At 48.4% G+C, this 26,171-nt stretch overlaps 1 protein-coding gene across 2 annotated transcripts; it reads left to right on the top strand.

Annotated features, from left to right (window-relative positions):
• The first annotated feature begins 2,495 nt into the window (after nt 1–2,495).
• LOC118223662 (glutamine--fructose-6-phosphate aminotransferase [isomerizing] 2-like) lies at nt 2,496–25,956 on the top strand. Of its 2 annotated transcripts, XM_035410498.1 has the most exons (20): nt 2,496–2,639; nt 4,823–4,930; nt 6,372–6,476; nt 7,040–7,165; nt 8,417–8,475; nt 9,563–9,697; nt 11,163–11,224; nt 13,041–13,120; nt 14,119–14,190; nt 15,525–15,642; nt 17,234–17,397; nt 18,549–18,644; nt 19,899–19,996; nt 20,111–20,231; nt 20,371–20,528; nt 20,872–20,986; nt 22,293–22,420; nt 23,294–23,461; nt 24,244–24,405; nt 24,709–25,956. In XM_035410498.1, exons 1-20 carry the CDS (start codon nt 2,633–2,635, stop codon nt 24,751–24,753), a joined length of 2,127 nt encoding a protein of 708 aa, XP_035266389.1. In that variant the 5' UTR covers nt 2,496–2,632; the 3' UTR covers nt 24,754–25,956. The 2 variants fall into 2 exon arrangements, with proteins under 2 accessions (XP_035266389.1, XP_035266390.1); XM_035410499.1 differs by lacking the exon at nt 14,119–14,190 and having other exon boundaries at nt 2,497–2,639.
• Nucleotides 25,957–26,171: the final 215 nt, after the last annotated feature.

Here is a 26,171-nt window from a genome sequence, read left to right as displayed (position 1 = left end):
CACGTCTTTATGGCTAATAAAGGCGATAAAGACCGCACGGAACACCAGAATCCATCCCCCGGGTAAATCATTGACGTTTCTCTCGGGGGCATCTGACCACACGCCGTTCGCGTACGCTCTTCGGCCTGGCCGCCGCGTCCGCCGTCGTTAGTTGCGGTGTTTTTTTCCGGGTGGGCCGGGAATACTGCCGCCGTAAACGCAGAGAATTCCGGAATCGGAAGGTCGTGCCCCACACTGACGGTAACGCCGCGTGCGTGCGCGTGTGAACTTTGAGCTCCGTGGGTGGCTTTGTCACCGGGGTTGTTAAAAGGGTTGTTACGGTGAGTCTGCCGCCTGTGGTGACCTATGAACCTTAATCTGTCGAGGGCAACAATCCCCTCCAGCCAGTTTATATTGAAACACACCTCGTTTGAATGGCTTCTGCTCCTTCGTCAGTATGCTCTCAGAAAAAAAAAATGATTCTTTGGCTTGTCTTGATGGGGAAACCCATTGAAAGCTCCCAGATTTAACTGTTTCGCCCAACGAACTCTTGAACTAGATAGGGTTCCTTTATGGAGACACAGAGGAGCCTTTTGGAACCCTTTTCTTCTGAGAGTGTACCCCACAACCACCAATCTCTTATTGCATGCTTAACTACCTCAAGCCGCACACACACACACACACACTTACCTTCACACACACACATACACACACTCTCTCTCTCTGACACACACACACACACACGCACACACAGAACCTCCATGGGAGTTGAGGACCCCCAAGGAGAGTGGAATCTGGACTTTCTCAGAGCCCCACCGGCCCAGGTGCCTGGTGTCACCATGCATGTTTACAGTGGCCCAGAGTAAACGCCGGGCTCGGGTTTCGAACCTGAGGCACCGGGGCCTTGGCGGCCAAGGGACCCTCACTTCAGCATGAGTCTTGGAGGTGGGGGATCAGACTTCCAGGAACGATGCCTGCCTTGGTGGTTCATTTTTTTAAAAATTTATTTTGATTTTATTATTTCACAGGAATAAAAAACAATGTTTTAAAGAACAAACGTAGGTCTTAGGGCCCAACTCAGACGATAAGATTTTCAGTGAGTTCCTGCCTGCCCAGTGAATAAAAGGGAAAACCTGAGTTTAGGAGGTTGAGGAGGATAAAAGAGGAGAAGGAAGGAGAAACCGCAGGAAAAATTAGGATTTAAAAAAAGAAGACAAAGGGGGAGTGAGGGAGAGGTGGAGATCGGGCTTCCAGGAACGATGCCTTCCTTGGTGGTTCTGGTAGCGATGGAAGGCTGATAAAAGCAGAAGCAGAAGAATGGGCTCCTGTTACGTGCAGTGTTTCAAATAAAGACTGTGTGTGAGCAGAGCGAGTTATCTGAGAAATTGCTATGGACACCAGTCTGCTACTGGTGTCCATAGCAATTTCTCAGATAACTCGCATAGATAGATAATTTCTCAGATAACGCGCATAGACACAGGTAGCCAAGCTAGCCAGCCTTAGCCTAATGTATGAGAATACATTCTAAAGGGTTGGTTGTTTTCTATCAAAATGCTTACAAAACGTATGGACACTGTTGCGATGTCAAACGCACTCATATATCATTATCAAACTAAGCTGGCAGCTAGACAAGTCCCATAGACTTGTGGTTGGTGCAGCTAAATTAGAGAGACACATTCTGTTTGCGGAGTTGTCTGTTTAATTAATTTTGAATAAGCTTCTCCAAATGTCGTCAATGAAACCCCAAAGATTGAGGACATTTCAATAAACTGCCCCGATAAAGGACGGAAAGCCAAAAGTAATTTACAGAAACTATGCTCCCATTTGCATTTATGACTATTGCGTTCAGATTTGGCAAGTCCATATCTGATACTAAGTGTGGCTTTACCCTTTTGTTTGAATATTCTTTATGTAACTGTTGATAGGTTACTGGGTAAATGGGTTACCTTTGGTAATAAATTGCATTTCACGTAAGGGTGTGACTTTAACTGTCATTAAAAGGTCATTGGACGTGATTACAGAATGTACAAAATGCACACCCTTCGTGTTAGACTAATTGCAATGATAATTATTGATGCGGGCTTTTGATCTGAGAACGCTGCTGTTCTTTAGTTCATCAAACGTCAAATGTGACAATGAACAATTATCTGTCATTATAGGACGACACTCTGTAAGTAATTCGTTATGTTTCACATATAAGCTGTTATTGCACGTTTTGATAAGCGATTTAACTCTGCGTTTTGGTAAACATGCCCAAGTTCACTTTTGCCCGACACAGCGCTATTAAAACACTGTAGCTACGTATAAAGCTGCGCATCTTAGCGTTTCATATTACGGTAGATTATCAATCTGTGGGGTGTGTATATGTGAAACGCCACTGCGTGTGGACAGTAGTTTTGTAATTTCACGGTAGCTGTCGGAAAGGTATGATAGGTGTGCTGAGGTGCGCTGTCACACAGAGGGTGGTTCGCTGCTTCGCTGGTTGCCTAGGGCACGGTGATGGGGGTGGAGCGCTTGCTTTCTGGGACACGTTTTAAAATCAGTCGTGGGAGCAGCAATGTTGAAGTTTCACTTGGATTTCAAACAGGAAGGACCGGAGCATCACAAAAGACGATTTCTCGCTACAACCTGCAGTTTCGGAAGAGCCTGAATAATGTGTGGTAAGGGCAGGGTTTGTCCTGAATCGCGCAGCTAGCTACGTTTGGCTGTCAGTCAGCGCATTCACCCAGCTAAGCAAGCTAATACTAACGAACTGACCAGTTATGGGATGGATCCTAGCAACTGGCGTATGCTATATTTTTATAGGGGGTGGTACGGATTGAACTTTTTAACACGTAACGCTATTTGAGTGATTTACTCGGGGAAAGTATTAGTTTCGCCTCCTTTGCGATTTAGCTATGTTATCTAAGCTTAGCAATTTATTTTACTGTAACTGCCACCGACTTTAGATAATTAACTTTGATAATTCACGCCGTCTAAATGAACGTTAACTATTTAACCCCATATCTCCCTATCTGCAAGCCGTGATTTTGTGAAGTTGGGTCTTTCCTCTAAATCAGAGCAGTTGTCTCGGCGTATAAATACTAGCTAGCCTAATATTAACGTTTCTTGAACAGTTTTTGCTGGCGATGGTTGTAACTTCGATTTAGTTATAGACAGGACACTTTCGAACTATTGCTCGTACACCAGCTTGGCAACTAAATGAATCTTAGCAAACATTACGTGTCAAGTTCCGTACACTCCCCTCCGAGGTGTTTTCGTTAACTTAGCATGCTACAGTACTAACATAATTGACTGATTGTTTCTTTAAACGATGCTAAGTTATGGGACTGAAGCATGTTGGTTTTAAAGTTAGCCTACCTGAATACATCAATACAAACATGGTTTTGTTTGCAGCTAAGTTCACTGTGACATTATGTAGTCTATACTGTTAATGTCGTCACTCAACACGTTTATTTTGTGTAGTAAGCCTGATGACACCGTCTTATTTTGTATGTAGGCTACAATAAACAAGTGCAGCTAATATTAATAATCAGTTCTTTAAAGTATATTTACTAACTTAACTTTTTATGGCGCTAATGTTAGAGTCCTGTCGACTGTCTGAACTTCACCACCATTTAGCTGAATACAACTATCGTCGTCTGCAGCGTAACGACGTAGGCTACACACCAGAAGAGTTATACGAGCGGTATTTTTTCTAATCGCCTCACTGTTCAGCCAGTTCGACACTTTGGAAACCACGTTTGGTGCACGTTTAAGTCAAATTAATTAAACTTAAGATCGCCGGAGCCCGAAATCAAATATCCTTTACGGAAGATGCAAATTATGTCATGCTTGGACGGGGACAGCGGCGCTGGCCCACGTACCCGGGGCGATTTGGTGGTGAGAGAGGTTTACCTTGCCGAACACTGCTTGCTGTGTCTGTGACTCAATAGACATCTGTGCTGAAAACTGCCCATTCCCTCGACCCACAACTCCCGAGACTCAACGCATCCAGCCGCGAGAGGCTTTTGTGTGTGTGTGTGTGTGTTTTTGCACGGCGTCGCTACTGTAGCCATACCTTTATAAAACTTGCTGTGCCCAGGAACTGTTAAAACCTAGAGAACAATATCTCTCACTATTACTGTGGTTTATGGTTTGGATTGGTTTAGAATCTCGAGCCGATGCTTGTTTGAGCTGTTTTACTACAGTGGTTGTTTAATCATTATCTTTAACAATCACACTGCCTGCGTAACGAATATTTGTATTTGATAAAGAAAAAGTAATAGCGTGTATTGTCTGTGCTTTATTGTCATCGCTTTCTACGTATTTCTGTGGAAAACCATTACTATAGTCTATATCTCATCGATATAGACTGTAGTAATTCTGAACGGTCGGTTTCCCACGCTGTAAAGTGATACTACTCTTAGTCAAAGCAACGCATTGTATTTATTTTCTTATTCATTGTTTTGTATTGAATTGTACAGTCTAGAAGTCAGGGCTGCTGAACTGTTTAAAAAGCTGATAGAAGATGAAAAGAAGAAATAATATCTGTAGTTGCAAATGGCAACATTTTGGGGGGTATTGTGCCTGTTTAAAGGCCTCTAGAAGCACACGAGCGTTGCCATATTGTGTAAACCTGCACCGACTCTGTCAGCTGTTTTCTTTGCCACATGAATAGAACTTGAATATAAAAATATATTTTTTCTTATATATGCGTGCCACTACGCACTTACGTAGGCCCACTTAGAAAAGGACCACGGTCTGAAACGTGAAACGCGTAATATGCCCCGCAAAACGATGACTTGTAAGTGCTGTTTAAAAGTGGAGAAAAAAAAGACCTTTTCTGCCGAACTCTCCGCAGGGATTTTTGCCTACCTGAATTACCGAGTGCCACGGACCAGGAAGGAGATATTCGAGACACTGGTTAAAGGACTTCAGAGACTTGAGTACAGAGGTTATGATTCAGCAGGTAAGACCTCAGCTCATTCACTGATGAAGGGGGTGCACCACTTGGCGAGCTACACCTAAATTTAGCTGCATTCCTTTTCAGACCTGTCTTGTCGGCTAAATAAAGCTGGTAGTTGGCTCACTTTTGTTTGTTCCCTTGGCGCTAAGTGTGCCTAGCCGAGAACATCTTTTATATTTAACGTGAGTCTCTGAAAGGACGATTGACAGGTAGTCCAGTGAAATTCCCGCATTCTGAAACAGAAGCTCTTTTACGGCTTTGAGCGTGGATGAGCCAGGTGAGCTGAGTGACACCTGTATGTCACCCCGCCCGTGCGCATTGCTGGCTGCAGTAACCCGTTACGACTGAGCACAGGTAAACCCAGATGTGCACACCTGATCTCCTGACTCAACGCCTCGTCCAGCTGGCTTTTCAGGAAGCCGTTTTGGTCAACGCCATAATTCAACACTATTCATCGGCTTTTTCCCTGTGGGTCACACGCAGACCAGCCCCAGTGGCCTAGCAGTACGTGTAGATGGCTATAACTCACCCTGGGCCCAGAGTGATGTAGCCACATTCTGAAATGCTACGCATAGCGTGCCCCTGAAGTCTTCCTCTGTGGTGCTGTGCGAGTTCTGTGTAGCAGCAGTGCTTCTGCAGCTCTGGCCCCCGTCCAGAGAGGCCCAGCCGGCCCTGTTAAACACACATCGCACACACACAGACGGAGGCACACGTACACACACCCTGAGTTTGTTCATCCTGCCCAACAGGATGTGCAGTGTAGGCAGTGCTCTGCACCTCTGCCACGGGTGCAGGGATACACACACACGCACACACACACACACACACGGACGCACAGACACACACACGCACACACACACCAAATCCTGGAGGCAGGGACCGAGTTTTGGCCGAATCATGTGCCAGACGGAAAACAGTATGGCTGCTGTATGTCCGAAAACGCAGTACTTTATTAGAGCAGAGTAAAAGTGAAACCTAGTCACACCCCTCCTAAGGATATATTAGTGTCAAGAACAGGCCATTCCACCCATCTTGGCTCATAATTTTTAACATATCTAAAATAAATGCCTATATTTATATAGTACTTCTTATGAATGAAATATAATTCCTGTACAGCATTAGCCTTTAATAAAAATGCTTGTTTTTTCAACCGGCAATAGAAACAGTGAACATGAATTAATCTTACAGTACGTCTTCAGTGTTGGCATGTCACTGTTCCCGGTTTAGCCTTTGGATTGAAGTTTCTGTACATATTTATACAGGTAGGTTATTCATTGAAGCAACACAGGTTATTGGCTTTGCCTAAGTGCAACAGCAGTGTCCCTCCTGGATTCAAGCCCGCAACCAACCGTATCATCACACCGCATGCTTCTAACCTCATTGCTTATTCCACCTTCCTGGAGTACGTCTCGGGCTCAACGTTTTCTTCTTCTTCCTTCGTCAGGCATTGCAGTGGACGGCCCACAGAAAGAGGCGAAGGATGACAACAATAACATGTGCCTGATCAAGAAGAAGGGGAAGGTGAAGGCGCTGGATGAAGAGCTGTACAGTAAGTCCGCTGCTAGCCTCTTCTTCAGAGCAGCCACCGGATTTACGACATTAAAGGGATGTTTCGCTTTGGTGTAGCGCAAGTAATTTTGTGGAGCTCCCCCCCAGTGCGTACTAGCAACATCAGATGTCCATGGTGCCTGTTAATGGCAGCACATTGAGCCTCTTGGTTTTCCGTGACCTCGCCGAAAGTATTCGTTTTAACCGGAAAACCCAGCAGAAACGGTGCTGGCTTTACCGGTTAAAACGAGGGACGTCTGAAGTTGCCAGTATTTACACTACGCAAACACACGGGGGTAACCGCCACAAAATTACTTGGGTTATACCAAAATTAAATCATCCCTTTAACCTTTTAAAGGTGTGAGGTCACATGTGATTAGAATGTTTGTAACTGAACATTCTAATGCTGATGTAACAATCACAACTCGTAATTCAGCGGAGTTCTAGACCCCCTCCCGTCCCACACCCTCTGTCTACCCATGTAGGAACTTGTTGACCAGCCCCTGAATGATTGCTTGCCCGTGGAGTTGTTCACTGATGGTCTGGTTGGATTTGTGCCGATAGAGAAGGACTTCCTGGACCTGGACGAGGTGTTTGAGACCCACTTTGGCATTGCTCACACCCGCTGGGCGACACACGGCGAACCCAGCCCCGTCAACAGCCACCCGCACCGCTCCGACAAGAACAACGGTAATGTCCCATCTGACTGCCACTGACATGACATTACATCGTATTACATTACATTAGTTGCATTTCGTCCCATTACATTATGTCACAATACATTACATTACTTGTAGTAGACACTCTCGTTCAGGGTCATTTACAATGTAAGGGATCTTTCTGTCCATTTGTGCCAGTTTTTGTGGTTTTTTGTTCTCATCTGAGAATGTGTCTTTCAGTGTAGGCTTTTCATTTACGTCATTCACATCTTTTAAACCTGCCTGCTCATGCAAGTTCTTTGGGCACTTTGATTGATACCTGGTGGCAGATGAGACGGACTTTCTCAAGCTCTCTCATTAAGACGATGTGCAGATTAATCCAGATGATCCTTCACATTTATTCCGCTCACCGTTCGTCCCATCCACTCACCGTGAGGATCGGAGAATTTGCACGGCGTGACCGCTGGCACAGTCGGATTTGGGGGGGGGGGGGGGGGTTATCTGTCTCATGACACGCTCGTGTGCAACAAAAATAGCTCTGAATAGTCAGCACCATTTTGGTTAGCTTTAAATAGCCAGCACCGTTTTGGTTAGCTCTGAATAGCCAGCACCGTTTTGGTTAGCTCTGAATAGCTAGCACCGTTTTGGTTAGCTCTGAATAGCTAGCACCATTTTGGTTAGCTCTGAATAGCCAGCACCGTTTTGGTTAGCTCTGAATAACCAGCACAGTTTGGTTAGCTCTGAATAGCCAGCACCGTTTTGGTTAGCTCTGAATAGCCAGCACCGTTTTGGTTAGCTCTGAATAGCCAGCACCGTTTTGGTTAGCTCTGAATAGCCAGCACCATTTTGGTTGTGTGGGAAGATGAGTGTTCTCTAGCGGGAACCACAAGGCTGCGGGCTTTCTGTGTGGGGCTGTGCTGGAATATTAGCTGTAGCCCAAGTTAGCGCTCTGCTAAAGCGTGCGCTCGGGTGCGATGAAGGATGGGGGGGCGGTTAATTGAAATCACGACAGGGTCTAAGGTACAAGATGCCTTAGCCAGGCGCGGTATTCCATCAATGGCAGAAATTTAAACAAGCCCTTTCACGGCTCGGACCTGCCAAGCCTTGCGGTGGGCGCGACTCCGTTTGACGCCTGTCCCAACCCTCATGTGCTTTCAAACGAAACGCCACCAAACAGGAATGTCGCCAGACCGGACGGTTCTGCTCACGTCACACGACAAGATAACGTTTGAAATTTCTTTTTTTTTTCTTTTGTCTTTCCTTCTTTTTTTTTTCCCTCTAGAATTTGTCGTCATCCACAATGGAATCATCACCAACTACAAGGAGCTGAGGAAGTATCTGGTGAGTATTACTCAGAAACTAATGCACACGCCAAAAAAAAAAAAAAAAAAAAAAAATTATTATCACGCGCGTCCAGCCTCATTTCAAAGAGAACCGGCCCTAATCCCCGCTAACACTGAAACCACGTGTAAACGGAGAGAGCGACAGTTCAGAATTCCAGCGATTGATTTATGCCATGGCGTCAGCAGAAAGCAGGGCTTCTGTTTGTGATGCTGCGGGGAAAAGCTCTCATTCCTGGCTAATTCCTGGCCTCGAAAAAGAGGGCCGATTGGCTGTTACGCGTGAGGAACAGAGTCTGTTCACCAGGCAATATTATCAACAGAACAGGTAAAGCCAGTGCGTCCGGTCTGAGGTATTGTGCTCACGGAAGTATAAATTCCAACCCCATTCCACAGTTTAAAAAGGGGTGCAATGCATACCTGATCGGCACATCGTAGAATCTTTCTGGGGGGGTTCAAGGAAATAAAAATATTATTTTTTGCTTCAAAAAAGTTTGCTTGAAAATGAATCCACGAGAAATGTTTATCACCCCAAAGCGCAGAACGTTTGGCCTTTTTGCCAGATGGGTGTGTCGAGGCAGGACGATTGTCTGGGAGGTTTTTTGACATTCGATACGTTCGCACGCTATTCGGTTCCACCGCCCGCCCGGTGGATGGAATGTCCGTCTTTCTCAGCCTGCTGGAGGCCGATCTTACGTGGATGTTCGCGCGCTGACCCAAATTTCTCGTCGGTGGCCCGTGTGGAATGTTTGCGCCGAAACTCGTCCCGTTTCGGTGGCGCTTTTCCCCAAGGCTGAGACCTTTTGGGGTTATCAAGCCCACGCTTGACGCAGCGCTGGGGGTCGCCTCGTTTATTGGTGAACCTGGTTTCTCCGAACGGCCTGTTCTCTACATTGTGTGCTCATAAATGCCTGGTCCTCCCCACCAAACGGGTTTTGCTTCACAGGTTTAATTCTTTGGAGGGAGGACCTAAATGGCATGTAGAGCGCCGTGGGGCAAGGTATTTATGACTGTGTGTTTTCGATAATGAAGGACTCTTCCCTCTCTCTCCCCACCCCCCAACCCCCCAACCCCCCCCCCTCCCGCAGAGCTCCAAAGGGTACGAGTTTGAGTCGGAGACAGACACGGAGGTCATTCCAAAGCTCATCAAGTACCTGTACGACAACCGGGAGAGTGAGCATGTGTCCTTCGCAACGCTGGTGGAGCGCGTCATTCAGCAGCTGGTGAGTTGCACTGGCTTCTGGGAAATGTAGTCGTGGACTCTGCGTTCAGCAACACGTAGAAACGGGCAGGGCCACCTCTGACAGGCTGTGAGCCGTGATTGGCCGCATGTGTCCTGAGACTTTGTTAGGGTTATGGTTCAACCAACAAGCTGAGTTAAAGTCATGTGCATATTTTCACAAATATTATATATATATATATATATATATATAGAGTGCAGGTTGTGCCAGTAGAGTATTAGCGACTAGTTTTGCTGCAGAGTTCCCACCCTTATTTTGCTGAATGTATGTTGCATGGAAGGAGCGGTTGCAGAGGATTATGGGAATTGGAAGGGCTGTTGCAGAGGATTGTGGGTATTGGATGGAGCTCTTGCAGAGGATTGTGGGTATTGGCATGAGCGGTTGCAGGGGACTGTGGGTATTGTGGGAGAGTTTGTGCTTCCTGCTTGGTAGTCATTTGACTGAGGAGTAGTCCAAGATGATAAGAGTCAGGGAGAACCTGAGAACGCTCGGTCCGAAGATCTTAATGTAATCTGCGATGTTAAACCTTTTAAATCCGACTGCACGTTGGCTGTACTTCCTGTACAAGATCGAGGCCGTTTTTTTGTGTTGATTTAGTTAATTTGTTATTTTTTTCTAATCCTGCGCCCTTTGTTTCTGATTGGCTGGGAGATGCTTGGGAAGCGTGTGAGGTAATGGGCTGTGTTTACGGAGTGACGTGTCCTGGCCAGGAAACGGCTCCTCCGCAGTGTTTGTGGCGTACGGCGTTTTTGGGCGACCCCCCCCCCCCCCCCCGGATCGCGCACGCAGAGGCGCTCCTCCCGAACCAGCCCGGCGTGACGCGTGTTTCCGCCCCTCCGAAACGCCGTTGCGTGATTCCGGAAGAACGGTTGCCGTGGCGACCGGCCCGATGTCCTCCTCCGCATCTGGCCAAAGCTGAGGGGCTGGGCGATCTTAATCACCAGTAAAAATCCTCCGCTCGATTTTTTAAACGTATTTTAGAAACCGATTTAGCCCCCCCGCCCCCCCCCCCCCCCCCCTTCTATTTTTGGGAATAGGTCGATCGCACCTCCGTTAAACGCACACGTTAAAAAGTGTTTTTCAAACGGAAAGCGTTTTTCAAACGGAGCTTCAGTGGAGGAGGACAGCCAGAAGGAAGTACACAGGCTAATGGAAAACAGATCCAGCTGGTTAAAATCCTCCCCCCGCCTTCCCTCTCCCCCCGTCATCCCGGGTGAGAACTCTGTCGGTCTGGGGGGGGGGGGGGGGTCAGAGAGGAGCCTTTACAATAGCAGTCTTATTCCCCCTCTCCCCACCCCTGCCCTGCAGTCCCTCCCCCCCTCCATTCGTTTTTGGGAAGGGGGAGGGGCGTGTTACTGTAAATGGGGGTGAGGGGTGCGATGTTACGTACGTTCACGTCTCTTACTTTCTCTTTATTAAAATTAAAATGTCTCCCTGTCTTCCTCAGGAGGGAGCCTTCGCCCTGGTCTTCAAAAGCACACGCTTCCCAGGCGAAGCTGTGGCCGCCAGGTCAGTACAGCATCTCTCTCTCTCTCTCTCTTTCTCTCTCTCTCTCCCTCTACCTCTCCCCCTCCCCATATCTTTCTCTCTGTCTCTCCCTCCCTCTTCCCCCTCTCTCTCCTTATGTCCCTCTCTCCCTCTCCTCCTTTCTCTCTCTCACTCTTCTCCCTCCCTCTCTCCCTCTCTCTATCTCTATCCCACTGTCTTTCCATCTCTCTTTTGCTCTCCCTCTCCCTCCCCCCCCCCCCCCCCCCCCCCCCCCCCCCTCTCTCTCACTGGAAGTAATTAAGTGAAAGTACAGCTCGCGTCAGAATAAAAGTCTAGTATTAAGTAAACAGAGCAGCGGCTTGCGTGCTGATTGGCTCCGAGAGTCTGGCGGACCCGTCCCGGGCCGCTGGACCTTCCCCGGCGGTGCCAGGAGCGCTGGAGCGCTTCGCTGGGGGTCGGCTCGGCAGCGTCGCCCTGACGATTTGACCCCGTGACCCCATGACCCCGAGCGCTCCTGAAATGACCCTCCCGTGCCCCGGGGCTCAGGGGCTGTCTGCCCAACTCCAGCTGCGCAGACCCCTGCAGATACTGACCCAGCACACCTCCGCTTCTCTCCGTAGCTCTCTCTCTCTCTCTCTCTCCCCACTGAGGAATGGTTACGGTTAAGGCACTGGGTAGACTCTCTCTCTCTCTCTCTCTCTCTCTCTCTCTGTCACCCTCTGTTCCCCTCTTCTCTTTGTCTCTCTTTCCCTCCTCTCTCTCTTGCCCTAGCTATTGCTCTTTCTCTCTGTCTCTTTTTCTCTGTCTCTCTTGCGGTCTCACTATTGCTCTATCGTTCAGTTTCTTTGTCTCTCTCGCTCTCCTCTCTCCCTCCCTCCCTCCCTCCCTCCCTCCCTTTTCCCTCCCTCCCTCTCTCTCCCTCCCTCTCTCTCTCCCCTCCCTCCCTCCCTCCCTCTCTCTCTCCCCTCCCTCCCTCTCTCCCTCCCTCCCTCCATTTTTCCCTCCCTCCCTCTCTCTCTCTCTCCCCTCCCTCCCTCCCTCTCTCCCTCCCTCCCTCTCTCCCTCCCTCCCTCCCTCCCTCACAGGTATTCTCTGAGTAAGCTGTTTGCTGGTACAGGAATCGGTAATTAAATACCTGTTGTTCTCGGTCCCCATTGTGCCGTCAGTAGCAGGGCTAGGACCTGTTTTACGGCCCAGAGCAGCTGCTGCTGTATTCAGGCACTTAGCTGTACAGCTGCACTGAACATAGTAAAGGTGATTAAAAAAATTACAGACAGCATATTTACACAAGTAAATACGGAATATCGTGCTATATATATGATTATATATACCTGACAAATAGCAGTGATCCTGTACAATATAGCCAATCGTAGGAATAAGTTGATAAAGCGTATATTTAAACCTTATCTTATCTTTATCTCTCTCAATTCAATTCAATTCAATAATGCTTTATTGGCATGACTGTACGTAACAATATTGCCAAAGCAATTCACAATTAACAATGACAAATATGACACGATTAATACAATAAATGAATAAACAAATAAATAACCAAAGCCAAACCTACAGACAATCTACAAACACTAATAAGGACAATAATAAAAATAAATACTACTAACAATACAGATAACGGAGATGGTGCCTCACTGGTTGCCCCTCACTTTGTGACAGGAGGCCACGTATCTTGCAGCCAATGCCACGCATTCTTTCTCCCCGAGTATGTAGGGGAGTTTTTCGAAATTATTGTAATTAGAGAATTTAGGTGAAGTTATCTCTCTCTCTCTCTCTGTCTCTCTCTTACTCTGTCTCTCTCTCTCTTTCTCCCCCTCTCTTTCAGGAGGGGCAGCCCTCTTCTCATCGGGGTACGGAGCGAGTTTGAGTTGTCCACAGAGCAGATCCCCATCCAGTACAACAGCGGTGAGCCCCACCTTCGTCTCAGTTCCTCCTCACGCTCCTCACTGTCCCACGTTTAAACAACAAGCATAAACAGGCATGTTCTGTCACACGCTTATGTGCATAAACAGTCATGTTCTATAACACGCTTATATGCATGAACAGTCATGTTCTATAACATGCTTACATGCATGAAAAGTCATGTTCTATGACACGCTTATATGCATGAACAGTCATGTTCTATAACACACTTATATGCATGAACAGTCATGTTCTATAACACGCTTATATGCATGAACAGTCATGTTCTATAACACGCTTATATGCATGAACAGTCATGTTCTGTCACACGTTTAAATTATATGCATGTATGGTCATGTCCTGTTGCATGTTTTGTGACATGCACGCAGTCATTTCTCATGTATTGTTTGAACTGCATGCACGAACAGTCATGTCCTGTCACACATGGTAAAGATGGCTGGCGCCCTACCTGTGCGTCTAATACCCCTCACATGACCCAGGTATAACCCCGGGTTCCACACAGCTCAGCTTCGGACTGACACAAAAGCATGGTTTGGCGGACGACCCTCCATCTTGTCCTGTGTTTTACTGGCCCAAATTTCCTGAATCGCTGCTCCAAGTCTTACAGCTGCCCTCACGCAGAAACAGCGTTCTGAAACTTCTACGTTTGAGGGAAATGGTGTTCGTGTGAATGTGTAATAGAACCGAAAACCTCAGGAATTGTCTTAATTTTCGCCGGCGAGAATCGCGGCTAGGTTTTTGTCGTATTGTCTCCATTGGCTTCCGTTAAAACGGGTGGCTGAAGCACCCGTACCGGAGCCAGCCGCACTGGCGCTAGTGAGCAGCGTCTCAGAACAGGACCAGGAAGTGAGCTTCAGAAGCGCAGCCCGGTTTTGGCCGCTTGGTTCGGTGTGTGAAAGGGGGGTACTGATGGGTATTGCACTGACTAACCCTGTGTGTCGTCACCTAACCATTCCCCTGTTTGTGCTCCTTTCCTGTAGCTCCCTGCTACTCTATCATGCCTGACTCCGCCCCCAAGGCCACACCCACCACTGACAATCAGGGCGTGGCAGGTGGGCTTTTCGAATCCTAACCCCACCCTGCCTCTCCCCCACCTCTCCATCCTCCGCCTCTGTGCCGTCCGTACTGCTCAGCATTACGAACCTTAACGGCCAGATTAGGGGGTGTCAAACGGTCCAGGTTTGTGCCGTCTCACAGGACCGCCGAATTCTGCAGAGCTCGGCACGCATGCTGTTCCGGAACGTTTCCGCTATAAGGCTCGGCTTTGTCACCTGAAGGCACTTGCGAAGATTAATGAATTAACAAGGCCTCTGTTCGCATCACGTTATCTCGAAAAAATTATTTTCTCTTATTTGAAGTAATCGATCAAGATCAGTTTTTTATTGTTATTTAATAATGTGGAATGATAACGTATCTTGTTGTTACAGGAAGTATTCTTTGTTAAATCACTTGGGGAAAATTCTGTCTGACTGAGCCATCCGCCAGATTAATTTCAGTCTTTGAACTTCTCTTGGCCTGTTTTTGGGGAGCATCTGCGTTCAGCGTGTCTACGCAGCACCCCTCAGTTTACCACCTGACACTCAATATCTGTTTACCACCTGACACTCAACATCAGTTTACCACCTGACACTCAACGTTTCACAGCTTTCCGTGGAGATCTCCGCCGCCTTGTGAAGGCTTCATCTGATTGGTTATAGGCCCCGTCAGTCGAAGAATAGGAGTGAGACATTGGTGGGCTTCCTGCACCAAGCCCGCCCCTTCTGGGGGAGCGCGCTGGAGATGTCTAAACTGGATCGCTGACACATTATCTGTGTGGTTAAGATTTATTGTCCGTTCCTTGGGAGCAGTTCATCTGACAGATAGAGAGGTGGTTTAAAGTCCAAGGCTTAAGGGGGGGTAATGGGGGGGGGGGGTGTTGGAGAAGGAGGTAGGGGGTATGGGGGTAGGGGGCATGGGGGTAGGGCTGGCCTTGCAGTCCAGACAAACTGCCACTGTTGAGTCTGCCCTCATTCGCAATCGCAGACCAAAGTGCACTGAGACAAACTGTCCAAACACAATGACCTAAACGTGGGTAATAACACCATAAAATGTGCTGCTGCTCCCAGCAATTACAGCCTGTCCAAGAGCTTGATCCGCTCCTGTTAAATCACTTAATCAGCCTAAGTACTGCTCCGTTCTCCATTAATGACAGCGGTACAAAGGTTTGCTTGTCGTCACGTTGACAAGAGATGTCAGTCATAAGTAATAACCTCGCCGTGGTGATGAGGCTACCTGGTGGGCTTTCGGGCGTAGCTCTTGCGTTTGGAGCAGGAAGCCCCTCCCCTTTGTGGGCGTGGCCCCGCGTTGTGACTGACAGGTGCGTGCCCCCCCCCCCCCCCCCCTGCAGGCCACCATTCGGACGGCGTGCAGGTGAGGAACCGGCAGAATCGGAAGGAGAGCGCTATGGCTCTGCACTCGGTGGGGGATGGGAAGGCCGTGGAGTACTACTTCGCCTCCGACGCCAGGTGAGCTTCCGGAGGGGGGCGGGGTCAGCCACACCTTCACCTGTCATTTCAGCGTCCAGCCGACGCTCTTATCCGCAGTCACTCGCACCTCTTTTACTCTGCACACACAGTCCCCTCACACAGCTGGGTCTTAATCCAGATTAAGCATTTCCTTAAGGGTGCAAAAGCAGAAACCTCAGCTGGGAATCGAACCCGCAACCTTTGAGCTACAAAGCCATAAATCACAAGCGAATGTTGTTGATTAACATGAAACATGATATTTAGTGTATTTAAAAGTGGAAAAATCTCAGACATGGAAAGACCGAAAAACAGAATAAAACAGTATTTTATACTGCATTAAGAAATAAGAACCTAATACTGTTGTGGTCCCCACAGAGCCCTCTGCTGGTCAAAATCATATACTGCACTTTAAAGTTAAAGGAATAATAAAATACACTGTATGACCAAAAGTATCTGGACACCCCTCGGTCTGGAGCTGTCTTGCATGGTTAGGGCTAGGCCCCTTAGTTCCAGTGAAGGCAAATCTTAATGCTACAGTAAATAATCACATTATAGACAATTCTGTGCTTCCCCAACAGCCCTTTCCTGTTTCAGCATATGTCCCTGGCCACACAGCGAGGACCGTATAGAAATGGTTTCGCCGGGGTTGAAGGACTTGACTGGCCTGCACAGAGCCCTGACCTCAACCCCACCCAACACCTTTGGGATCAATTGGAAAGCCAACTGCGAGCCAGGCCCAATCACCCAATCAGTGCCTGACCTCATTAATGCTCTTTTGGCTGAATGGAAGTAAATCCCTGCAGCAAAGCTCCAATAGCTTGTATAAAGCCAGAAGAGAGGAGGTTGTTATAGCAGCAAAGGGCAGACCAGCTCCATATTAATGCCCATTATTTTGGGTGAGATGTTGAATGTCAGATGTCAACATACTTTTGGCCTTGTAGTGCATTAATATGCTTCTTTAATCTTCAGTGAGAATTTGCTTAGAAGCGTAATCAGTCCCTTTGGTATTTACGTCTACGTCGCGTTTCTGGAATGCGGAAACCAGGTCTGCTGAAAGAGAGACAGAGTTCTGAAGCTGAAAGCCGACGTCTGGCGGACACTCGACACGTTGGGCATCGTTGGACAGTGAACTCGGTTCCTTTCAGACAGCATTGCTGTTACCCAATACGCTATCATTACTTTACAGAGGGCAGATAATCCCTGTTTGGGGTTTGAAACTCAAGGACTTATTTTGGTTCTAGCAACCGTACTACAGGAAACCCAACAGCTTTGCGTGATTGCAGGAGGTGTGTGAACTGCCGAAATGTCAGCGAGACCTTGGGTGTGTCCCCAGTAAAAATAAATCAAATGCAAACATCACATTTTAAAAAATAAAAATAAAGAATTATAACTACACAAGTGAAATTTAAATTCAAATATTTATTGGCCAGGTTCGGCTGCAGGTGCACAAATTTGAACTGAATGGCTGGAGTCGTTACCGATCCGTGTTCTGTTCCGTGCTAGCGGGAACGCACGCGTTCGAGAGTGTTTGGCTGTTTATGACTGATGTGACCCTTGACCCTTTCTGGCCCCGCCCCTTCCTGTGCCGCAGCGCCATCATCGAGCACACCAACAAGGTGATCTACATGGAGGACGACGACATCGCGGCGCTGAGGGAGGGGAAGCTGTCGCTGCACCGCGTCAGCCGCGTGGCGGGGGAGGAGCCAGTGCGCGCCATCCAGACCCTGCAGATGGAGCTGCAGCAGATCATGAAAGGTCAGAGGTCAAGGGGCGTCGCCCCCGGCGACAACACCATCGAAACCACCGGCGGCCAAGCCCAGGCCACTGCAGGCCTGGCGTAGAGCAAACGGCTACTGGATAAGTGTTGTGTAGGGGTTAGAGAACTGGGTGTGTGATGTGGAGGTTGCAGGTTTGATTCTTAAATGTGTTCTCAACTGCAGTTGGGCCTGTAAGCAAGGTGCTGGATTGCTTCAATAAAGTATTCAGTTTTTAGAATGGATTGCATGTAAATGAATATGAAGTGTGTAAGCTGCTCTGGATTAGAGTGCCTGAAATTAAAAAGGGGTTTTAAAAAAGATCTTGGGTAGGTAATCGAGTTGTGAAAACAGAACTGGTGAATTCACAGTTTATAATAGTTCATAATAATGCAGGCACACTAATTATGTTTGTAATGAGTCGTCCCAGACAGTGTTGTGTCAGATACGATCAGGCTGAGCAGAACTGGAACAGCTTTAACTTGGGTTGAAGGCAAGCAGCGTGTGATCTGAGCACTTGGGTGGACCAGGTGGGCGGGGCTCTGTTTTTTAAGGCGGAGGCTGTTGGCAGGCTTCCTTCAACACCCCCGATCTGGCGGTTCTGCCTGTCAGCTGGGGGGTAACGCCCACCCACCCACTCACTCCCCCCCCCCCCCCCCCGGTCTGCCCCAGCACCACCCACAGAGTCTTTATTTGTCCTGGCGAATAGTTATATACATGCCAGTTATATGCTGTATCACGACACATATACGCTATAGAATAGCAGTTATATGCTATATCACAACAGATATGCTGTATCACAACACATATGCTATATCGCAACAGTTGTGATACTGTAGCACATGCATTTTATATATTTATCAATAATTATTATTATTTTAGCAGACGCTCTTATCCAGAGCGACTTACACAGCTGTGCACATTTTTTTTTACATAGCGTATGTTTATACAGCTGGATATATACTGAAGAAATGGAGGTTAAGTATCTTGTTCCAGTACCTTGAGTACCTTGTGTCCTTCCTGGGAATCAAATGTGCAACCTTTTGGTTCCAAGGCCAGTTCCTGAACCGTTGCACTGCATTGCTGACCTCCTAGCGTTAGCAGGCTGCCGTGCTTGTGAATGAGTGTGCGTTCGTCTCCTCCTCTTTGCAGGGAACTTCCAGGCCTTCATGCAGAAGGAGATCTTCGAGCAGCCGGAGTCCGTCTTCAACACCATGAGGGGGAGGATCTGCTTCGACGCCAACACAGGTACCGCCTCCCCAAAGATCACTGAGGGGTTAACAAGATACTACAAATGCAACATTGCACACAGCAAGTAGTATCCTGGGCCTTGTCCGAATCAGCCGGCTAACTGCAGCGTCCTCAAACCGTGGACTGTCTTGTAAGCATACTGCAGTTAACACAATAACTTAATCCAGCGGTTCATATTCGTGTAAATATTTCTATATTAAGACTGTGCCGTCTCACAGGATGTGAGTTAATGTCCCTGACTACAGTTTGATGACAACCTGCGACCACTGTTCTCTTCTCCCTCGACTTCCTTTACAACTTGTGTATCTTGTTATAATTCGTCATCCACCTTTGTCCGCCCTGAAGTCACATCCTGGTTCCACTGACTCCGCCCCCTCCATGCTCCCCACCCCCCCCTCCCCCGATCCCCCGCCCCCCCGTCATCCACCCCTCAGTGCTGATAAAGCAAACGAGCAGGTTCCCCAGCCTGCAAGTCAAACAAAAGACCTGCCAGACAACAAAAGTGTGGGCGATCACAGTTGAGAACAGTTTTTCCAGGTGCTCAGGATGAACAGCAGGTCAGTTCAGGTGTGGGAGGAGCCACAGGGCAGCGAACCCGCTCCTCCACTTTCTCCTCCAATAACAGCGTTGGAAATAAAGGGCAGCTATGATGCAGGCGGGGTCTAAATGAGCTTCCAGCAGCTCGTAACGTCTGAACCTGTTTTTACTGCCTGTGTTCCTATGGGGACATGCACTGTGTGACCAAAAGTATCGGGAAACCCCTTGGTCTGTGGCTGTTTTTCATGGTTAGGGCTAGGCCCCTTAGTTCTGGTGGAGGCAAATCTTAATGATCCAGCAAACAATCACATTCTAGATGATTCTGTGCTTCCCCTACAGTTTGGGGAAGGCCCTCTCCTGTTTCAGCATGACAATGCCCCTGGGCACACAGCGAGGCACATGTGGAAATGGTTTTGTTGAGAACGGTGTGGAAGAACTTGACTGGCCTGCACAGAGTCCTGACCTCAACCCCATCCAGCACCTTTGGGATCAATTGGAAAGCCAACTGCGAGCCCTCAAGCCTCTCTACTCACTCTCTCTCTCTGTCCCTCCCTCTCTCCCTCTCACTCTCTCTCTCTGTCCCTCCCTCCCTCTCTCTCCCTCTCTCTCTCTCTCTCTCTCTCTCTCTCTGTCCCTCCCTCTCTCTCTCTCTCTCTGTCCCTCCCCCTCTCTCTCTCTTTCTGCCCCTCCCTCCGTATCTCTCTCTCTATGCAGTCATCCTGGGGGGGCTGAAGGATCACCTGAAGGAGATAAAACGCTGCCGGCGTCTGATCATCATTGGCTGCGGGACGAGCTTCCACGCTGGAGTGGCGGTAAGTGGGCAGCAGGGGGCAGCGTGCTGGCGAAAGGGCACTGCAAGCCGCTGAGAGTCCGCGTCGTGCTGATGATGACGATGGTAATGAGGAAGGCTTCCCTGCCCCCCTCAGACGCGGCAGATCTTGGAGGAGCTGACGGAGCTGCCCGTGATGGTGGAGCTGGCCAGCGACTTCCTGGACCGCAACACGCCCGTCTTCAGGGACGACGTCTGCTTTTTCATCAGCCAATCAGGTACCGGAGAACAGTGAGGGACACACATAGGCCACGCCCACCTGCCTGGTTACTGCATCCTAATCAGACCATTATTGCGCAATAATTAAAGTTCGTTAATGGCCGTTAACGCCCCCCCCCCACCCCCGTCCCACCCCAGGAGAGACGGCAGACACCCTCATGGCACTGCGCTACTGTAAGGACAACGGGGCGCTGACGGTGGGCGTGACCAACACCGTGGGCAGCTCCATCTGCCGCGAGACCGTCTGCGGCGTCCACATCAACGCCGGGCCCGAGATCGGCGTGGCCAGCACTAAGGTACGGACCTGCTGGCACAGCCTGGCCTGGCACAGCCTGGCACGGCATGGCATGGCCTGGCACAGCCTGGCACAGCCTGGCACGGCATGGCATGGCATGGTATGGAACAGCATGACACAACATGGCCTGGCACGGCATGGCACAGCATGGCATGGCATAGCACAACATGGCACATCATGGCCTGGCACAGCCTAGCACAGCATTGCATGGCCCAGCAATAAAAAATTACACATACTGTAATAAAACATGCCTTACCTCATTCATCACTGATCCCTGATTAATGCTGAACTGTGTGTGTGTGTGCGTGCGTATGTGTGTGTGTGTGTGTGTGTGTGTGTTCCAGGCATACACCAGCCAGTTTGTGTCTCTGGTCATGTTTGCCCTGATGATGAGTGAGGACAGGCTGTCCCTGCAGAAGAGGAGGCTGGAAATTATCGACGGCCTCAAGGTGCTGCCAGGTGAGGCCTCCGCTCCTCTACCTGCAGCTCTGAGAGCCATAGCGCTAACACCGCTAACATACAACACTGAGCCTTATCGCTGACACCGCTAACACACAACACTGAGCCATATCGCTAAAACAGCTAACACACAACACTGAGCCATATCGCTAACACCGCTAACACACAACACTGAGCCTTATCGCTAACACCGCTAACACACAACACTGAGCCATATCGCTAACATCGCTAACACACAACACTGAGCCATATCGCTAACATCGCTAAACCCCACACTGAGCCATATCGCTATCACCACTAACACACAACACTGAGCCATAGCGCTAACACAGCTAACACACAACACTGAGCCATATCGCTAACATCGCTAACCCCTTGAACCATAGCGCTAACGAACACTGCTAACCCCCCCCCCCCACACTGAGCCATAGCGTTTACACCACTAAACCCCCCCCCCCCCCCCCCCACACACACACTGAGCCAACGTGAGGCCCCCCTCCCTTATACATACTTTTGCTCAGTGTCTGTTTGCACAGCTGCTGAAGGCCTGGTGCTTTGCTCAGGTGCAGAATGGAAGGTCCCAGCCATTAAACCTGAACCTGGAACCTGGAACTTTTCCCATGATCCTCTGCTGTTCCAGAAATGTTCTAATTTCAGACACTCAGTAAAATAGAAAATAAAAATAAAATCTACCTTAAGCCGTGTTCTTTGCTTTTCATAAATTTTTATCCTTCCAAAAAAAAAAAAAAAAGGTTTATTGAAACCATCGTTGCGGATTTCAAATCAACCGTAAAAAGATACAGCCTGAATAAATGCACATGGATGAGCGCAGTTTTCCATCTGCTTGCTTGTTGTCAGTCTTATTGTGTATTAGATGGAAATGAGATTCTCATTCCCCTCCAGGCATTGAATTGCATTTTTTTTCAGACTGCAGTGACTAAGCAGATCTAGAGGATGAACTTGCCAGCTAGAGGAACATGCCTAGTGCTGGTCTTTGTACGGCAAATTCACACCATGTGTGTCTTGTTTTGGCACATTAACACCAAGTGTGTGTCCTCTTATGACACATCAACAACATGTGTGTCCTCTTATGACACATTTACACAGTGTGTGTCCTCTTATGACACACTTACACAGTGTGTGTCCTCTTATGACACATTTACACCGAGTGTGTCCTCTTAAGACACATTAACACAGAGTGTGTTCTCTTATGACACATTTACACAGTGTGTGTCCTCTTATGACACATCAACACCATGTGTGTCCTCTTATGACACATTAACATGGAGTGTGTCCTGGTTCACAGAGCTCCTAAAGCAGGTTCTGGCGCTGGATGAGAAGATCAGGAGCATCGCGGACGAGCTCTACCAGCAGAGGTCACTGTTAGTGATGGGGCGCGGTTTCAATTACGCCACATGCCTGGAGGGGGCGCTGGTGAGTATCACATGCCGACACCTTTCTGTGTAATTTTCTTATTTTTACTGGGTCCCCTGCGCAAACTGTCTAGCTGTGTATGGATGTCGTAGAGTTGATAAGACAATCTCTTCTGTTCATCGAAAGAAGACATTAAAGGAGGCCTCGGTTGGCAGTTGTTTGTTTATGCTTTAGTTTTAAAAGCATAAATAAAGCGTGACAGTGTAGCACAGGAGCTTCGCTGAGTTACCGTTTGCTCTGTTAAGTGGAACGAGGTCGAGGCCCAGGTAGAAATGATTACACGCTACATTTCACACCGCGTTGGGGAGGCATTTTTACACGCAGAGAGATTAATGCACTGAGCAGACGCGTGGGTAATATCAGAACCCTGAGAGCTCTAGACCAGCAGGCTCAGTTGTGTGCTGGGTGCACGCTTGACTGTTTTTTTTTTTTTTCTATTTTCACCTCTAAAATGTTTCCCCCACCTGCCCGTTTTAGGCAACAAGGGCCATTGTCTGTTTCTGGTTATCTCTGAAAGTTTCTAGCCTTAATTACTTAATTAGCCCTCATATTTACGCCACTTGACATTTTAGCTGCATTTCTCGATAAGCGGGTAAACGACAGCCGAAGATTGAAGTTCTTGTGTCCCTACACGAAACGCTTTACTGGGATCTAATCTACGAGCGAACCAGCGTTTGTGTGTACAGCCAGTCGGCGCATTTAGCCTAGGTAACCTAGGTGTAAACAAAATCCTGCATTAGCCTAATTTGGCACACTCTGATTCTACTAATTAGCAGCTCAACAAGGTCTCTAGCTGCTGAATGAGGTGTGGCTTTGTTGGAGTTGGAGAGAAAGCCTGCGTGACAGCAGTTGTTGATTGGTCGCTCCCAACAGAAAATAAAGGAGATCACCTACATGCACTCGGAGGGCATCCTGGCGGGCGAGCTGAAGCACGGCCCCCTGGCGCTGGTGGACAAGCAGATGCCCGTCATCATGCTGATCATGCGGGACGCCTGCTACACCAAGTGCCACAACGCTCTGCAGCAGGTGACCGCCAGACAGGTGAGGCTCGCCTCCGTCCGTCCGTCTGTCCGTCCGTCCGTCCGGCCCGCTTAATCCTGGTCAGGATCACGGGGGTGGGGGGTAGGCGGTAAGGGGGCTGGGGGGTAGGATTCTGGGGGGTAGGGGGCGAAGGGGCTAGGGGGCTGGGGGGTAGGATGCTGGGGGGTAGGGGATTAGGATGCTGGGGGGTAGGGGGCTGGGGGGCTGGGGGGCTGGGGGGTAGGGGATTAGGATGCTGGGGGCTGGGGGGCTGGGGGGTAGGATGCTGGGGGGTAGGGGGGTAGGGGAGTAGGGGGGTAGGATGCTGGGGGGTAGGGGGCTGGGGGGCTGGGGGGCTGGGACCTATCCCAGCACGTATTAGGCGAGAGGCAGAAATACACCCTGGACAGGTTGCCTATCCATCACAGGGCACACACACACCATTCACTCACACTCTCATACCTATGCAATTTAGAGTCTCCAATTAATCTAATCTGAATGTCTTTGGACATGTGGGTTTATGTTTTTTTCATGATTTGCCCACTCCAACAGCAATAATTATTTTTGGAGTTGGGGGTGTAAAGCTAAATCGATCCGGACCATTTTGAATCGTATCGGTGCAAAATTTGTGATGTTGCCAAATACTGAACTGTTGCCTGAAGAGTCGAAATGATCCTATCGTGGTGAAGCCTGAGGTTTGCACCGCTGCTGCTGAGGCTGTGTATCCCAGCATGCTTTGGGAAGAGCAGAGCGTCCCGCGGCAAGCTGCGTGACGCGCTCCTGTGCTCTCCCTCTCCTGTCAGGGCCGGCCCATCATCATCTGCTGCCAAAACGACCCGGAGATCACCAGCAACGCGTACAAGACCATCGAGCTGCCGCAGACGGTGGACTGCCTGCAGGGCATCCTCAGCGTGGTCCCCCTGCAGCTGCTGTCCTTCCACCTGGCCGTGCTGCGCGGATTCGACGTGCGTTACCTGTGTGATGTCACTTCCCCCCCTATACCTGTGTGATGTCACCCCCCCCCACCTGTGTGATGTCACCTCACCCCTTACCTGTGTGATGTCACTTCCCCCCCTACCTGTGTGATGTCACCTCCCCCCTACCTGTACAATGGCACCTCCCCAATACCTGTATGACGTGTTGTCACTTCCCCTCTGTCTGTAAGATGTCAATGCCCCCCCTCACTCTGGGTTTTTTTGTTTTGTTTTTTTTGTCTCAGAGAGGAGTTTGAGGCTTGTCTCACGCAAACTGTTCATCTTGGCTTTTAGGTGGACTGCCCCAGGAACCTGGCCAAGTCAGTGACAGTGGAGTAGTCTCCCACAGCAACCATCTCCCACGGCAACCGGCAGATTGTTGGAGGAGGAAACCTGCATTCCAAAGTGCAATCTTGTGTGTGAGTGTGTGGGTGCGTGTCTGCGTGTGTGTGTGCGTGCATGTGTGTGTGCGTGCGTATAATGACGTATATGCACCTATATAGTATGTCACTGAGAGATACTCCGGGGTATTGAATCTGTGCCATGGACTTCGGTGGGTAGGTTTTGTGCATCTCAAAAGAAAATACTGGAAGGTTGATCCAATCAGTGCATCATCATCCATTCTCCTGAATTTGCAGTCCCTTATACCATGCAGCTGAAATCTCCACCTTGTGCCTCACAATAAACACTGTGACTTACGTCCTTCCTCGTACACAACCAGGGGGGGGCGGTGTAAAACACGGTGTTTACCTTTTTATAGTGAAGTGTTTACTGTTGTGCAATATTTGCTTTGAGGCAAAACCAAAGAGTCCCAGTGCTGACAAATTGGTGGAAAATGTGAATGTCGGGAAGTATTTGAGAGGTGAGGCCTCTTGGACCAATGATAGGCCTCAAGAAAAGCACTGACCAGTGAAGAGCTTGGGTGTCTGTGTGTTTCCACATGCTAATTAATGAACATCGGTTGATATTGACAGTATGGAGTTCCGGTTTTCTCTTTGTCAAACGTCATCTGGATAACACACACGGCTTGAAGGAACTCAGATTGGAGATCATTCCTTGTCATTTTGAAACTCCACCGATTTGATGTACTTCTCTGTTTGTTTTCTTTTAATATCTGAATTTTAAAAAAAAATTTTAAGTTTAACAATTGCCCTTTTTATTAAAGTGGATGTTCTTACTTGGAAAGATAGATACATTCCACCATTGCAACACATCCCAACATGCATTCCCTATCAAAATTTTAAAAAATATTTTTAGTGTAATGTTTTTATAGTATTTATGATTTTTTTTTTTGTAAAGGAAAAAAGGTGTTTGTTCTGTCTGGTTTTGCTCGAATGGTAATTATGTCTCGATTTTTGTCTTTATAAAAATCTTTCCATTATTTTCTGCTTCAGTTTGTTAAAACTGTGAGGGGTTCGTGGGCTGCTTAAATAATACAGAGATCAGTTGCCTTAATGAAGATTATATTTTATATATTTTATCATAACTGGGGACTTCATAAATCTGTGAATGTAAAAAAAATAAAAATATTATCTGATCAGAGTTTCTGTGCTTTTGATGTTGAATTGGGAATCTGTGTGTATATGGGGTTTGAATATTTCCTTGGACAGTAGCTCGTGCAGTTTGGGACCCAAATCCTGTCACCCATCGGTTTCGATGAAAATACACTCACGTCCCCACACGCCTATGTCGATGTTATGTTTATGAAAGGCGTACGCTTAAATACACAGTTTAAGGTTTTACATACACAATTTGCA

The sequence above is a fragment of the Anguilla anguilla genome, chromosome 3 (genome assembly GCF_013347855.1).
Source record: "Anguilla anguilla isolate fAngAng1 chromosome 3, fAngAng1.pri, whole genome shotgun sequence".
Classification (NCBI taxonomy): domain Eukaryota; kingdom Metazoa; phylum Chordata; class Actinopteri; order Anguilliformes; family Anguillidae; genus Anguilla; species Anguilla anguilla.
This window is presented reverse-complemented; position numbering and strand designations above follow the sequence as displayed.